This window comes from Crassostrea angulata, chromosome 4 (genome assembly GCF_025612915.1).
Source record: "Crassostrea angulata isolate pt1a10 chromosome 4, ASM2561291v2, whole genome shotgun sequence".
NCBI classification, from domain to species: Eukaryota; Metazoa; Mollusca; class Bivalvia; order Ostreida; family Ostreidae; genus Magallana; species Magallana angulata.
The window spans coordinates 19,939,957-19,954,207 of record NC_069114.1 but is presented as its reverse complement, the minus strand read 5'-3'; the positions used below and the strand labels follow the sequence as shown (position 1 = coordinate 19,954,207).

At 34.0% G+C, this 14,251-nt stretch overlaps 1 protein-coding gene across 1 annotated transcript; it reads right to left on the bottom strand.

Annotated features, from left to right (window-relative positions):
• Nucleotides 1-5,364: 5,364 nt before the first annotated feature.
• LOC128182448 (zinc finger protein ZIC 4-like) lies at nt 5,365-10,797 on the bottom strand. Its single transcript, XM_052851075.1, has 2 exons — nt 9,637-10,797; nt 5,365-6,025 (listed from the first exon to the last, which is right to left on the bottom strand). The coding sequence occupies exons 1-2, from the start codon at nt 10,499-10,501 to the stop codon at nt 5,514-5,516; spliced, it is 1,377 nt and encodes a 458-aa protein (XP_052707035.1). The 5' UTR covers nt 10,502-10,797; the 3' UTR covers nt 5,365-5,513.
• Nucleotides 10,798-14,251: the final 3,454 nt, after the last annotated feature.

Below are 14,251 nucleotides of genomic sequence, written 5' to 3'. Positions count from 1 at the left end.
CACCACACAAATATCCTCTCTCACAGACTCCACATCTGGCCCACTATCTCACGAATCAGACAGATGGTTGGCTTTGACACTCTGTTGGTTCTGATATAGGAGGGAAATTTCTATGGCATATGTATTTATTTTCATAAGTTTAACGTGTTTGTTTTTGCACTAAATTTGATAATGTCGGATGTTGCACTCAAAACGGTGCTAGACCATATGCAAAGTCAGTCTCGCTCGCTTCTCGTTGCATATATATAAACGCTTTTATTACAGAATGAAAACTTAGGCATATATATATATATATATATATATATATATATATATATATATATATATATATATATATGACAAATGATGATTTGCAATTTCGTACAAAAATTTTTTAGGTTGAGTTAGACCTTCACAGAATTGTTAGTTTTCCTGAAAATCTCCTGGAAATTTCCAGAAAAAGTCTCGAGTTGAATTTGACTTGTACAGAATTGTTAGTATTCCAGAAAATCGCCTGAAATTTTCCTGAAAAGCTCCCTCCTCTTTATCTTTGTTTTTCGATGAAGGTCAAATGTGTTTGGAACCAATTTAATGCCCAACTTCTAAGAAGAAGACCAACAGAAACGTATTTCATCATAGAAATAAATTATCACCGGCATCCTGAATACATTAATCTTGTTGAAAGTGATCCATCATTTTTCATAAATCAGAGGAATATATCGTCCGGTAAATGGAAATGGAATCACCGTTCTTGTCCCATAAACTCGCCACTGATTCATTTCGCAGGCTTATATGTTTTATGAGAAAGATGGATGGGCTAAATTCTCATCTACGAGTTTTTATTTCAACAGATCAAATACTGCAAGCATTTTGGTCCGATTTTCACGAAGATTTTCAAAGACTATTCTATGAAGGTCCAACCATATTGAAGACGTTTCCATCTAGCTACGAAACCACAAGAGTCGGTGGAAAGAAGCGAGTGAAATATTAGTATATAATTTTACCTGTTGTGTTGATACTTAAGAATTCACTAAACCGAAAAGTTTACCATAAAAAATAGAACAAAACCTCCTGATGAAAAGGGCATGCTATACATTTTAGCTATCCAAAGTCAATTAAGAACTTTTTTTTATTTTAAGATTTCAATTTCTTGATCCATAAATATTTCATCTAAAAGCATACCAGTAATTGTATAAATATAATATAACGCTAGTTTTTTTTTGCGGTCAAACAAAGAAAGATATCGCCGAATATTTCCCATATCCCACCCGTCAAAAACTGTCATAAAAGTCAACACAGATAATATTAAAAGCCCAGCTGTGTACACTAATACACTATTACAGAACAATCCGGCAGTATTCGATCATTACATGTTGTGATAAAAAGACCACCTTTTTGTTGACAGAGAGGTCTAAAGTTAGTGAATAATGATGTTCTGATAAACCGAGGTTATATAAGTATACATAGCTTTTTTTTCCCCAAAAAACAGAAATCATTAGTAAATCGCATTATAATGATTTCTTTTATATATACTGTGTAAATCAGTTCAGGAGCAAATCAATAATGCGTTTCATTTCTTAGTTACGCATGATATCATCTATTGTTATTGCTTGTTTGCTCCAGTTTGCATGGGTTTTTTTACTTTGGTCTAAAATAAAATATATATAAAATAAATATTTTTCATTTAAACAATATTATGCATTCATGAAAATATTTGTGGGCAGGTAAAATTGTAAATTTATGATATACATGTGCAAGATGCGCAGAGACTACCACCCCAAGAATCTTTAAAAGAAAAGTTTCAAACCAACTGCTATCATTATATACATGTATTACAAATATCTGTTCTTTTACGCGCAAAAGGTACTATTATTCTTGTTGGCACTGTACATATCTATCGCATCAAATATTTGAGTGCTATTTATGTTCCTGCTAATCTTACAAAAGATACCCAGGAAATAAGAACATGCTATTTTTAACTGATGATATCCAATTGAAGAGAGACAATGAGTGCAGACTTTGCACTATACACATTGTTTGTCCGCCCATCACTCATCACCGGAAAAACCTACAACACATGTCGATCCCCGATAACCCCTAAATCTTGGACATACAGTAACATAGGTGTATGTAATCACGAGCTTAGTTCTACTGATCTTAGTACTTATAATAATATATATGAGATTTGGGGGGGGGGGTAACTACAATTTTCTGATATTTTTGTAAGAATTGAAATTTCAATGCCTCATCAATGTCCATTTAAATTATACGAGAAATATAAAGAAGGAGGAAGAGGAAAGTAAAAGCTGTATAGAAGATTTTTTGTTTGATGTTTCACATCTATTCGAGATTATTTGTTAAAATCTACATATTGAGTCAGAGGACTTCAGATTATGTTCTTTAATTCAGTGACATACGGTGGGACGATTCGAACCCTCGACATAAGGATTAGATCTATCCGACATGCATGCATGACGCCAGAACGGAAGTAGTACCTCCGATCTGCCTCTGTGTCTTTGTTGCAAGGACGCAATTTTTTAAAAAAAAATCACTTTCATAATAAATTTCACCATAGATAACAAAGGAAAATTTGTCACAACAAGTTTACGATAAAAATGAATTGGTTCGGTCTAATTGCCCTTAGAGAGTTTTAGTTATATCATAAACCGTTTAATACGAGCAGAATATATGGTGTCTGCCACAGTAGGCAGAGAAGAGACTACGTAGAAGAGGTGACGCGTCAACTGTGAGGCTTTTTATGAAGACATAAGCGACCACCGGCATGGCGGTCCTAACTAGACAAGTTCCGCTAGAGACTGCTGGGAAACCATGGCGAGTCTTTTCCTTGCTGTGCTGGAATTCGTGCTAAAATAACAGGGACCGCGTTTGGCGGGTAATATGAGGGTAATTTTCTCTCTCTGTCCCAGTGTGAAGGCACTTTGCTTTGTCCTTTTATAATAATAAGTGTCATTGCGCGTATTTCATGTCGCTTAGGTCCGTCAGTGATTATGGCACGTTTTTGTTCTGGTTAATACACTACTCCCGGTGCTAATGCAGAGGCTGACAGGACCCTTCCGGAAATGTCCGCAGACAGGAAATGTTGATTTTTCCGAACTTATAATTCGACTAGACCTTCAGAGAGCGATCTCGAAATGTTTCTGTCGCACGACAAGATTATTAACTTTCTTAACAATGTTTCTTTATCATTTAATAATGTATGGCAGATATCACAACCAAATTTTCAATAACAGACAAATATATATGAAGTCTGACGAGTTTCGAGCGTCATTTATATTGTTTCATCTACCCTTTGATATTTATTCTTCTTATCAGAACCCGAATAACGAAATGTATATCAAAAAACGAATTCAATCAAAAGCATAAAATCTTCATTAAAAAACCTTCATAAGAGCATTCGTTTGACAACCATCGGACACCAAGAAAGGAATTTACAATACTCTCGATATAGAACATCATTATCGTTCTAATCACATTTCTTGACACTTTAAAAAGCTAATTCTGAGATAGAGCCTGCAATGTGTGGGTATTTTTTCTATTTACTGATTGATAGTTTGGAGTACTTGGCACCTTTGGGGGGCTCAATCGTACAGGTGCGCGGTCACTTGGAAGAGCCTCGGGTGTTTAAGACTCAAGGGTGAAATCCTAAGTATAAAGCTATTCTTAGCTTTATTAAGAACACTTGACACATTACACTTTTCAGTGTAAAAATAATATTTTGCCTGGTCCCCCATTTAAGCTTTAAATTAAAAAAAAATGTTAGCTGGGACTCTTCAGTCTCAGTTTTGCCTGAAATTCAAAGTGTAGCGATCGCTCTTGGTTGTGTTTTGCGGTTGGAGAGGGCCCACTTTGAGCTTCTGACAGCAGCAAAACTCTCTTCTACAATTAACAGCACAAACCTCTGAGCAAGGCCTACCCATGTTCTATTCAAAGCAAACCCTTAATTAGCAGGTCCAACGCAAGGGCACTGGACCGGCCAGGTACCCGTAATTCCGTCCGCCTCCAATGATGAGTCATCGTAGGGTAGAACTTCAGTTCCCTTGTGAGAAAAGACTGGAATCTACTGCTCTCCGGGGCAAAAACCAGATATCATACAATGTACAACCGTCATTAGGTGGATGACAGTTTTATCATGGACCGCAGATAATGACGAGTACCCGACTGATATTTGAAATATTTCTAGTATTGATGTGACGTCCTTACCGTTCAGTTCTGTTCGTTACATATTTTGTTGTATTTGATCAGGCAGATAACGGGCTCTGACCTTAGTCAGACCTACGTGAGGAAATATTACCTCCATCTAGGCCCTGATGCAGGTGTTAGTCGGGGGTCAAGTTGCGTGTGTACATGTATTTCTACTGTTGCAATGACTTTGTCTGAAGTTATTGGGGTTTTTTTTATCCTAAGGTTGACCTATATCTTGTGACAGTGCGCATACATCTGACACCGACCCCTCGGGTTTACCATGACGAGGGATTTTGGTTTCCTTTGTATTAAGATAGGTTTTTTTGTGTGAAACCCGCTATTCACTCAGGTGGTGACAATACTATCACATGCTTGTGATGAAATTCATAAACGGCCATGATACGTTTGTGCATTTTCAGCTGAGCTTGTTCACATTTCTGTGGAAAAGATCTCTGAATACCAATCGCTTACGGACAAACCGAATCTAACACTATTATATAATGGCGCATGTGTACCAAATGTTACGTTTCTATAACATATTTTGTACATTTTATCCCAGTTCTTTATCTATCACATTCAAATGCCTTAATGGTGATTTGCTGTTTTTCTTCCTCGCTTCTCTCTGATTAAAAAAAATTATATAAATTTGTCATGTATTATTGTTTTCATTTGTTATCGAATTTGCTATGGCATTTCAACGATTGGATTTTAAAATACATTTTATTTCGCTCATCCAACTATAGAAGGTCCTTTGTTTGATTCGATGGTTCCAAAAAACACCAAACGTATTTGTTTTCGCATGATCATAGTCAAAGGATACTATCGAAAAAAAAATGTTCCTTTGAGTTTTGGTAAGAGGACTGTCAAATCAGAATTAACTGTAGTATTATGAAAAAGTACATATCATTTCTCATGGTCAAACATTGATTTTAGAAGTCGCAAGATTCGATGATGCAAGCATGCACTCTGAGTGTAAATGCACCAGCAATTCATCGGGTTATAAAAAGAAACAAATGTCAGTTTTAATTTCGAAACTCAACTTTTCTTATAGGATTTTAAGTAATACATTCTAAGAAAAAACTAATAAGGCCTACTGGTATAGAATGCCATAGGAAACAACTTTTTCCCGATTAATGTCATGACTATCATCAATTAACGAGTGGAGAAATAATAAAACTTCAGTTTGTCAATAAGATTTTTTATTCACGTATATATACCACCATATAAAAAACTTCACAAACTGATGATCAAAAACACCAAAGACCTATTTAGCTATGTAAATTCAACAGAAAAATAACTTAAATGTCCCTGATATATAAGTCACATTTATGTCACGAATATTGCATAATGGGCATTGGATGGAACGAAGAAAGGGAGGCAATGCTGGAAAAGTGGGTGTGGTCTTTACTCCCGGGATTCACAGATGTCCGAGGGTGGCAAACAAACCAGTCGTTCATTTTTGGAACTTCCGGTGGCGGATGAATGTTATGATCCAAATGTGATGCGCCGGATATGGTATTGATATCCGGTTTTCTATCGACGGTCTGATCGCTCATTGCCGGGGATTTGGCGGAGTGATCTGCGGACGGAGTGGTTCGGTTAGTGCTCTCGCTACACACGGACACCTCGTCAGAGTCCTGGCGCTCCATCGTTGGGGAAACATCGCCATGGATCTTCATGTGCTTCCGGAGAGAACTTGGATGCGTGTAACTTTTCTCACAACCCCGAACCCGACAATTATACGGCTTATCACTCGTGTGGACATGGGAATGCTTTTTTCTGTCCGAGCTGTTTGCAAATCTGCGATCACATCCGTCAAACTCACACTTAAACGGCTTTTCACCTACAAAAGAGAGAATAAACCATGTATACAACTTTACACTGCAGGTCACGAAAATCCTTTTTACCATTCAGTAAAAACTCTTCTTATTGAACTATTTGTGCCTTATCAATATCTACCACTTATACCATAAAGAAATATCATTGAAAATTTCAAAGATAAAAACCTGTTATAATATTATGATGCACACTTTTGTTAAGCCTTGTAATTGACGTTCATGGCTCGACTTGTTGTTTTTTTTTAATCTCTTAAACTGGTTTATTTTTGAAAAATCATAAATCACAACTGAAACTCTAAAAAAGCAAATGTATTTTTTAAAACTATTTTGTTCTTTCTTTCTTTCTCTTTAATTTTTTTTATGTACAAGGCTTTATAATTTTGTACGTAAGATCTACTACATGGAAGAGGAAGATACGTTGATAACTTAAAAGTTTTTAAAAGTTGGATTAAAAAAAGTAAAAAATAGTTAAGTTTTCTGGCTCTAGTTTTAGAGGTATTTATTAAGAATACACTGCATAGACAAAGGAAAGACATAAAAGTCGGTAGAGGTAAGTAAGCTTGTTCCGTATTTTTTTTTACCATGTTTAGACCCCCACAAGACATCGAACCCGACTTATTATCCCTAACGGTGCTAAACCCGCTGCTTGAGTTAAAACTACATTTCTCGAGAAATCGGATTGGTGACGTTTTTGTTGACATTAGCTCCTTAATTCGCCGAGAAACACCGCTGTGCAGCTGCAGCTAGTAATCCCCGTTGATACCACATAACTTGGTCTTCAAATGGTAGAGAAAAGTCGTGCAAATATTCGACTTCTTTGTGTCGCGTACTATTTAGTATAGATCTAGTTTCATTCATTATTTTGTTTATTTGTTTATTTTTGCACTCGGAAGTAAAATATAGAAAAATATATGATATTTGACATGGACTGACCTATGAAGTGTGATATATTTTTTCTCTGAAATTGGAACAAAAATATAAAATTACATGATAAGAGAAAGAGACTGACTATATATATAATGAAGTAGAAATATTTTTTTAATTAGAGGCATACTATGTGTTGTACATTAATAAATTCTAATTTCTGTTCAACCCGATAAAGTAAATCTTTTTTCTTTTAATTTTTATCTTCGTTTAAATTTCTTTTCTTCTTTTAAAGTACTGGGTTTTTTTTTTAAAACATGTCAATAATTAAATTATTCAGATTTTTAAAATCATTCTATAAATATATAAATTGATTACATTGTTGTCGAAGACATAATTCATAAATAAAATGAATCAATGCCAGTTTTAAGAACTTCTTAATTCAGTAACGAGCTGGAGCAAAATAATGTTACTAGTATAGGAATTCTGAAGTAAATTTATTTTAAAAATCAATTTAAAAATACTTAAAACTTTATCTATGTAAGAGTTATTTAGAAGAAATGAATGTTATAGTAATTAGGGGTTTGCTATACTTGCTTTATAAAAATATAAGGAAAAAAAGAATTATAAATAAATATACCACAGCTTAAATAACTCTTTTATTCATAAATGATAATTTGCTTTTTAAAAATGATGATATGGAGAATTTTACGCTTGTCAAAAAAGCTTAAGTTTTAATAATGAAAATTCATATGCAGAAAATAAAGAATCAAATAAAGAACCACAGTTCTATGACTTTTCTTGTGTTAATTCAAGACATGTTCATAAAAATAAAAAAGGTTATATATTTCTTCATAATAATTGAATATAACTCCATTGATATAGATTTTTTCCATTTGATATAGAAAAAAAAACTCTGTTCTTTTTATATAGATATATTTTAATAAAAAGAAAATAAAACAGAATAGGGGAGGGAGAGGTGAGTATTATTGGATCAAGCTTTGCGGCTATCAACGGCTCGTTAATCTTATTAAGGGTTAGATTAGCCCTTCTAATGATTTCTTAACAGCCCCGCGGGAAAGTCGATGTACGTTTATAACGTAAATTTATTGCTGATACTGCGGTAAGGAGACTTTTCTAACACCCCATTCAAGATGGTCAGCATCCTGCCTTAAGGAAGCGAGAAGGAAGGTCTGGCAATTTCAGCATTTCTCAAAGGTGATGGATTTACTACGTCAAAATGATTTTCCAAATCAGGTTGGGGGAAATAATTGATTTGTTATGATCCAAGAAAGTAGAAGCCAATTAGGCGTTTTGGTTTTAAGCCTTTCATTATCGAATGTTATTACGCGACAAACCAAGGAGTTAAAAAATCACGATTACAAAGTAGGTAAAGCATTCATAATGCGTATATCAGACATTGGAACTCTTCTATCGATTGTTTTTTAAATACTATAGATCAAAGAAAAGAAAGAAAAATCTGTCAAATCGCTCTCGTATGAAAGATGGAGGACCGCAGTTCCCAAAGAGGAGGTGGATGTTTGAAGGACAAAAAATAATGTATTTTCAATACATAACGCTTCATAATGACCTCTTCAGATGCCAATAGGGAACCCTCCCTCCATACAATTCTCACGGAGGGAGAATTCTCCTTTGTATTTTAACATCTGTACGTATTCCCCCCTTAGCGTATGTCTCTAAGCGGTTTTCGAAAATAAAGTTTGTAAAAAAAAATATTAGAAGGTCCATTTTCAAAGCTAAGATTGTGGGAACTTGGAATGTTCAAAGCTATAGTAACGATCTCTTCTTTTTCTATTCTCGGACACGTGTTGATTTTCCTTGGACCCTCGCGCTCGTGCATCGTGCAAAGCGGTTGCAGGTGATGTACTTTCTATCTCACACCTGTCAGTGTGCCTACTTGTTTTTAGGAAATAATAAAATCTCAGTAAGTACTGTAAATATTTTGACTGGCTCCCACACCGGCCTTGCAAACGTTCAGGGAAAGAGGAGGAGAGACATGTGGTGTATATTATCTAGTCAAAATAAACTCACTTGAAAATTGTCAATGTCAAAATGAAATAGAAGCACAGGGCTAATTGAAGCTTTTAGAAGTGCGAACGTCACTACAGAAGGGCTATTTAATCACTGATTTATCTGATATCTTCCTAAACAATGGCGGTATCTTTAAATTATCTATAGCGAACGAGATACTAATTGAGAAGCTATTCTATCACCTGATAAAATACTATTGTAATCCAGTTTTACTCATTGTACAAAAAAAAAAAATACAAAACAAAACATTGAATATTCGTAACCTATGAAAATACTTAAAAAACGTGTATTATCTAATGATAATGATTATGACCATATATTTATTTTACAATTTAATAATAATTTATGTTACAGCTGGACAATGTATTTTACATAAAAACGAAAAATTAAGATATATATTTATATGTATGCGGTAGCGATTAAAAATAAAACCTTTCTTAAGCCATATTTTATATATTGTATGAAACTAGGAAGAAAAAAGAAGACAACTACTAGGTTTGCTTTTAAAAATAAAAGTAGCACTTTATACTCTAAAAGAGAGAGAGAGAGAGAGAGAGAAGACGGTCATACATAGTCTGATATATTATATGATCATTTTGTACTTAAATTAATCTTGTGATTTATTTTAAAAGGTACATAATAGAGTGATACTGCAATTTTATCAAGTATTGTCTAGTCTGAATACATAGAAAATACAAACCTGTGTGTATTCTCTTGTGAATCTTTAAGTTTTCACTTCGAGCAAACACTTTTCCACATCCCGGAAATGGGCACGGGAATGGTTTTTCTCCGGTGTGGACCCGGATGTGATTGACGAGCTTGTACTTTGCCTTGAAAGGTTTGAATTCTCGTGCACACTCCTGCCAATAACACGTGTGATTGGTCTGTTCTGGACCGCCGACATGATCTATAGTAATGTGGTTCACAATCTCATGCATTGTGTAAAATACTTTGTTGCACGGCTTCTTGGGGTCCGACTGTTCCGGGTCCACCCACAGGCATGTTCTCTCCTGTTTAATGGTTGGTCTTCCGATGTACGGAAGGAAGAGTCCCGGACCACTTTGTAACATGTTCATGGGGTTCATAAACTGCTGCTGGGCATGTTCATATTGATCCATCCTACCCGAAGCATTGAAGCTCATTTGGTCACTACGTCCATACATATCCCCTCCGCTTGACGGCATATTGAAATACCCGGATTGTGAATGCACATGCTGATGACGTGGGTTGTGATATGACGACACATCGGGACGGAGTCCCTGGTAAAGCACGTGCGGGGAAACCTCCTGATGATGCTGTGGCGGGAATCCGGATGAAGCCGGAAATAGCATCCCGGAACGAGCGGAAACGTTCCCATCATTAGCTGACAGTCCGAATTCAGATCTCCTTATCAACAGATCTCTAGACGCTAAGTTCCCGACGTTGGAATAGGACACAGGGTATCCACTAGACTGGGAATTATAGTAGTTATACTGTTGGTTTTGTAGCATTCCGCTGTCAGGGTAGCCCACCCCGGGGGTCGAAAGATGCTGGGATTCTCCACGGTCCACAAAAGAACTCAGCATAGTCTCAAAGTCAATTGGTTTGTACGACTCACTCGTTTAACTTTATAAAGCAAATACACGATTGCAAGAAAAAAGTTAAACAGTTTCTTAACAATCAGTTGCACTTTTAATCACCGATGTCTTCTTTTTTGGAGTCCAAAAAAGTCCACAAGTTTGCAACAAGGTGGGGATCTACATTCCGCTATATTGGTAGGATATTTTGTCAGTAATGAAATATAATGAAAACATCTTAAGGATAAACAGTCGAACGGTGCGTCAGGATATTTAATACGGTGTGCGAGTTACCGCGTTGTGTTTTGAGACCTGTATGTTTGCGCTGTTGGAGACTTATCAAACTGTAGCTCCGCCCCCTTCCTTCCGTCATTGGGTCTCAATATCAGTGTGAAATCAATAATAGAGTAATCAGCGCTTACACAAACGACGGGGATGAACAAGGTGTAGATATAATTTCATTACAACTTTTCCTCGCTACTCAGTTGTGCGTTCCAGTAAGCATATTTGAGTTTTTTTCAATTAGGTAAAATTGCTTATAAATTCTATTTTTTACGTATTTACAGGTAAATACATCGAAAAAAAAAATCTACCTTATATTTATAAATCAATTTAATCAAATTTACCAAAAAAGTTGTATAATTGTGATGTGTCCAGGTAATTTTTTTGTTTTTTAACATAAAATAATTATATTGTTTAAATAATATCTGTCTCATAAATTTTTAATATATCTTTTAGTAAAATGTGACAAATAATTTGTAAACTTATTGAAAAACATTTAAATATCGGTAACGTTGGAAGAAATCGACCTTTGCGTGTCTCATCGTAGTCCTATTAACACATGATTTCTTTTTCGCCATGTTTACATAAAGAAAAGTGCACTATTCCAATTAAATATTTTTTACCGCCAAGATTCTGAGAGAGAGAATGAAAAAATTTCGTAAAATATTGATGGGGCTGGAACTGATTATAGCTCCGCAAGCATAATTAGCCCGGCCATATGAAAACGGCCGGCATTCGTTCTGCAAGCGACATGCGGTCATTTAGATAGAGCAATGTCATAATTTCTCTAATGTGCGCGGGTTGGGGAGAAACTCTAAGCCTGATGATATTCTGTTTAGAAATGCAACTGAGAAAAGTTATTAAGTTTGAAAACCGGCGAATTCTCCGGTTCCTTCATAAATAAAATCGCAGACATTTTATTATCAGAGAGTAATATTAATACTCGACAAAAGGGTGTATAGGTTGTAATTTTTATATGCTCACCCGATCCATTTTCTTGCACATAAAGCATTAAGGAGGAATCAAGTGTTTCGCGCAATCTAAGCTTCTAAATTATCTTGTTCCTCCTCAGTTTTATTTCAGTTTCAACATAACATTGTGCAAGGAGTTTAAACTTTAAACCTCCGCTTATTATTTTTTCTTGTATATAAAATTTTTTTTTAAAAGAATTCTAAACTTTTAAGAATTCATAACAAAACAATATTTCTTTTAATCGTCATATTTAAAATATTTTTGAAATTTCAAATGTTTTCGAATTTTAAACATAATAAAATATCTTCCCTACATATCAAATCGGATACTATTATTAGTATTAGTATTTCTATATGCATGCACAGCAAAAAACAACTATGAATGAAAGTACGCTGAAATTACATGTCAACCTGTTGGCGGATTTAACTGACCCTTTTATTCATTAATTTTTTTTGGTACACCTTAAAAGTATAAAACTCTTTATACTATGTACCAACTTTTACACTACATTGAAATAAAACCGAGAATTCCAATAAATGTAGCAGTTTTGTAGAATTATTTAACTCGTTCTATTTATCTTAAAGGACAATTGTATTTCAGTAACTGATATTCTTTAAAGGATAACAGTTCAATTCAAATAAGCTTAATTTCAAGTTTTTCTTGGTGAGAAAAAAAATTATGACATACCTTAAGCTTATTTAAAGTGAGTATTAACAAGTATATAAACAAGTTATATTCAATTTTTAATAATCTTTTTAAGAGGTTACTGAAGTCATTTGTATACCTACGCTCAAGAAAGTGTCACTTTCAGCTTATTCTTCCTGGTAAAAGAAACATCACAGCATACTTAACACGAAACAAATTAAAAAAAATAGAAACTGTTTATTCAAGCTGTTGATAAAGGCATGTTAAAAATATCACTATATACGCTCATTTTACAGTCTAAAAATATTGAAATAAATATATACATTGTGTATGTAAAATGACACGATTTAAAAATAGTGGAGATATCAAAAACAAACAAAACAAACAAAAACAAACAGTACAAAACAAATAACATTCCATATTTATGATTACAAATTAAACTTTACCCTTCGTAGTGATTTGAAAATCCTTCCGTTTGTTTATCGTTGTTGAAACATGAATATATATATATATAATATACATGGATGGATCAATCAAATAATTATATTGTTATATACTGCAAAATACTAAATGAAAAAACAAACCCCTGATTAGGTGATAAAGATGGTTCAAAAAACCTGGTGAGGCATTGTTATCGATTTTACATCAGCTTGTCACTGTAAACAAAAATCAAATCTTGAAAAATAATTCCGTAAAAATCTTATCTTATGCGCAGATGTTTGTAATAGAGTCCATGCAATTGTTCTCATTCCTAAATTTGAATTAAAGCATACCATATATAGTTACTTGTTGATAACGTGCATGTATTTCCGTTTCCGTTTAAAATTTTGCAATGTCTGTTTACCGGAAGAACACAGTGAATTTAATAGTTTATAATTTATGAATTTTTGAGCATTGAACCTTGAAAAGATTATGGTCATAAATTTTAAAATCTAAAGCAAATTTAATCAATAAAAAATATACTCGTGAAATATTGCTTTCTCTATACATTAAGTATTATACATTCTGGATATAATGGAAATAAAACACTCCATTCCTTCAAAATTAAAAAGAAAAAAATTGAATTTTATTTGTTATAAACGTTTGATTCATTTTTTTTCTACGTATATCATGATTTATATCATTGTTCATACATGTAGGAATATTGCATGGTTAAAAGTAGTTAACTGACAGAAAAAGTAGATAGCAGCCATAAGTTCAGTCAAATTATCTGTCTCAGTTTGGTTGACTATCTTACTTTTTACCTATGAAGCTGGACAGTCATTATATTATCCATCATACATGTATCTACATTAAAGTTTTGGAAATGTTATTTTTAACTATAAACTTTGAATTAGTAAAGAGTGATTCCATTCTTTTATCTTTAAAAATTAAAAAAAAATCATCTTCACTAAAAAAAAACCTCTTCTTCTCAAGGAGATTTATAAAGTCAAAAAGTTGTCATGACTATTCATCCCTCTTAATCCTCTCGTTTCGTACGTTTTCATCTTCAAAGTCTTCATAGAAACCGCAATAAAAAAAAACAGCCTCTGCTACATGTATATATAAAATGGTCGTTTGTTACGTTCGAACCAAGGACCTCAAACCCATAGCTTTGGAATTAAGACGTCACAGAATCAGCATTTTCCATCAAGGTACCAATGTAATTGCTTTGGTGAAAATATACAAACAAAGTGTAATACTTAGGCCTATATACATTTACAACATTTTGTTTATACACCGAAATACTGAAATAACCATATAACCTAAGTTGCATGACATCAAAACTATTTCACTTCAGTTTGGTCAAACAAGTCACTTAAACCCAAAGCTTGAAATGCTTACTTGCAGAGCTAACCTTTACTGTACAATATTGAACTA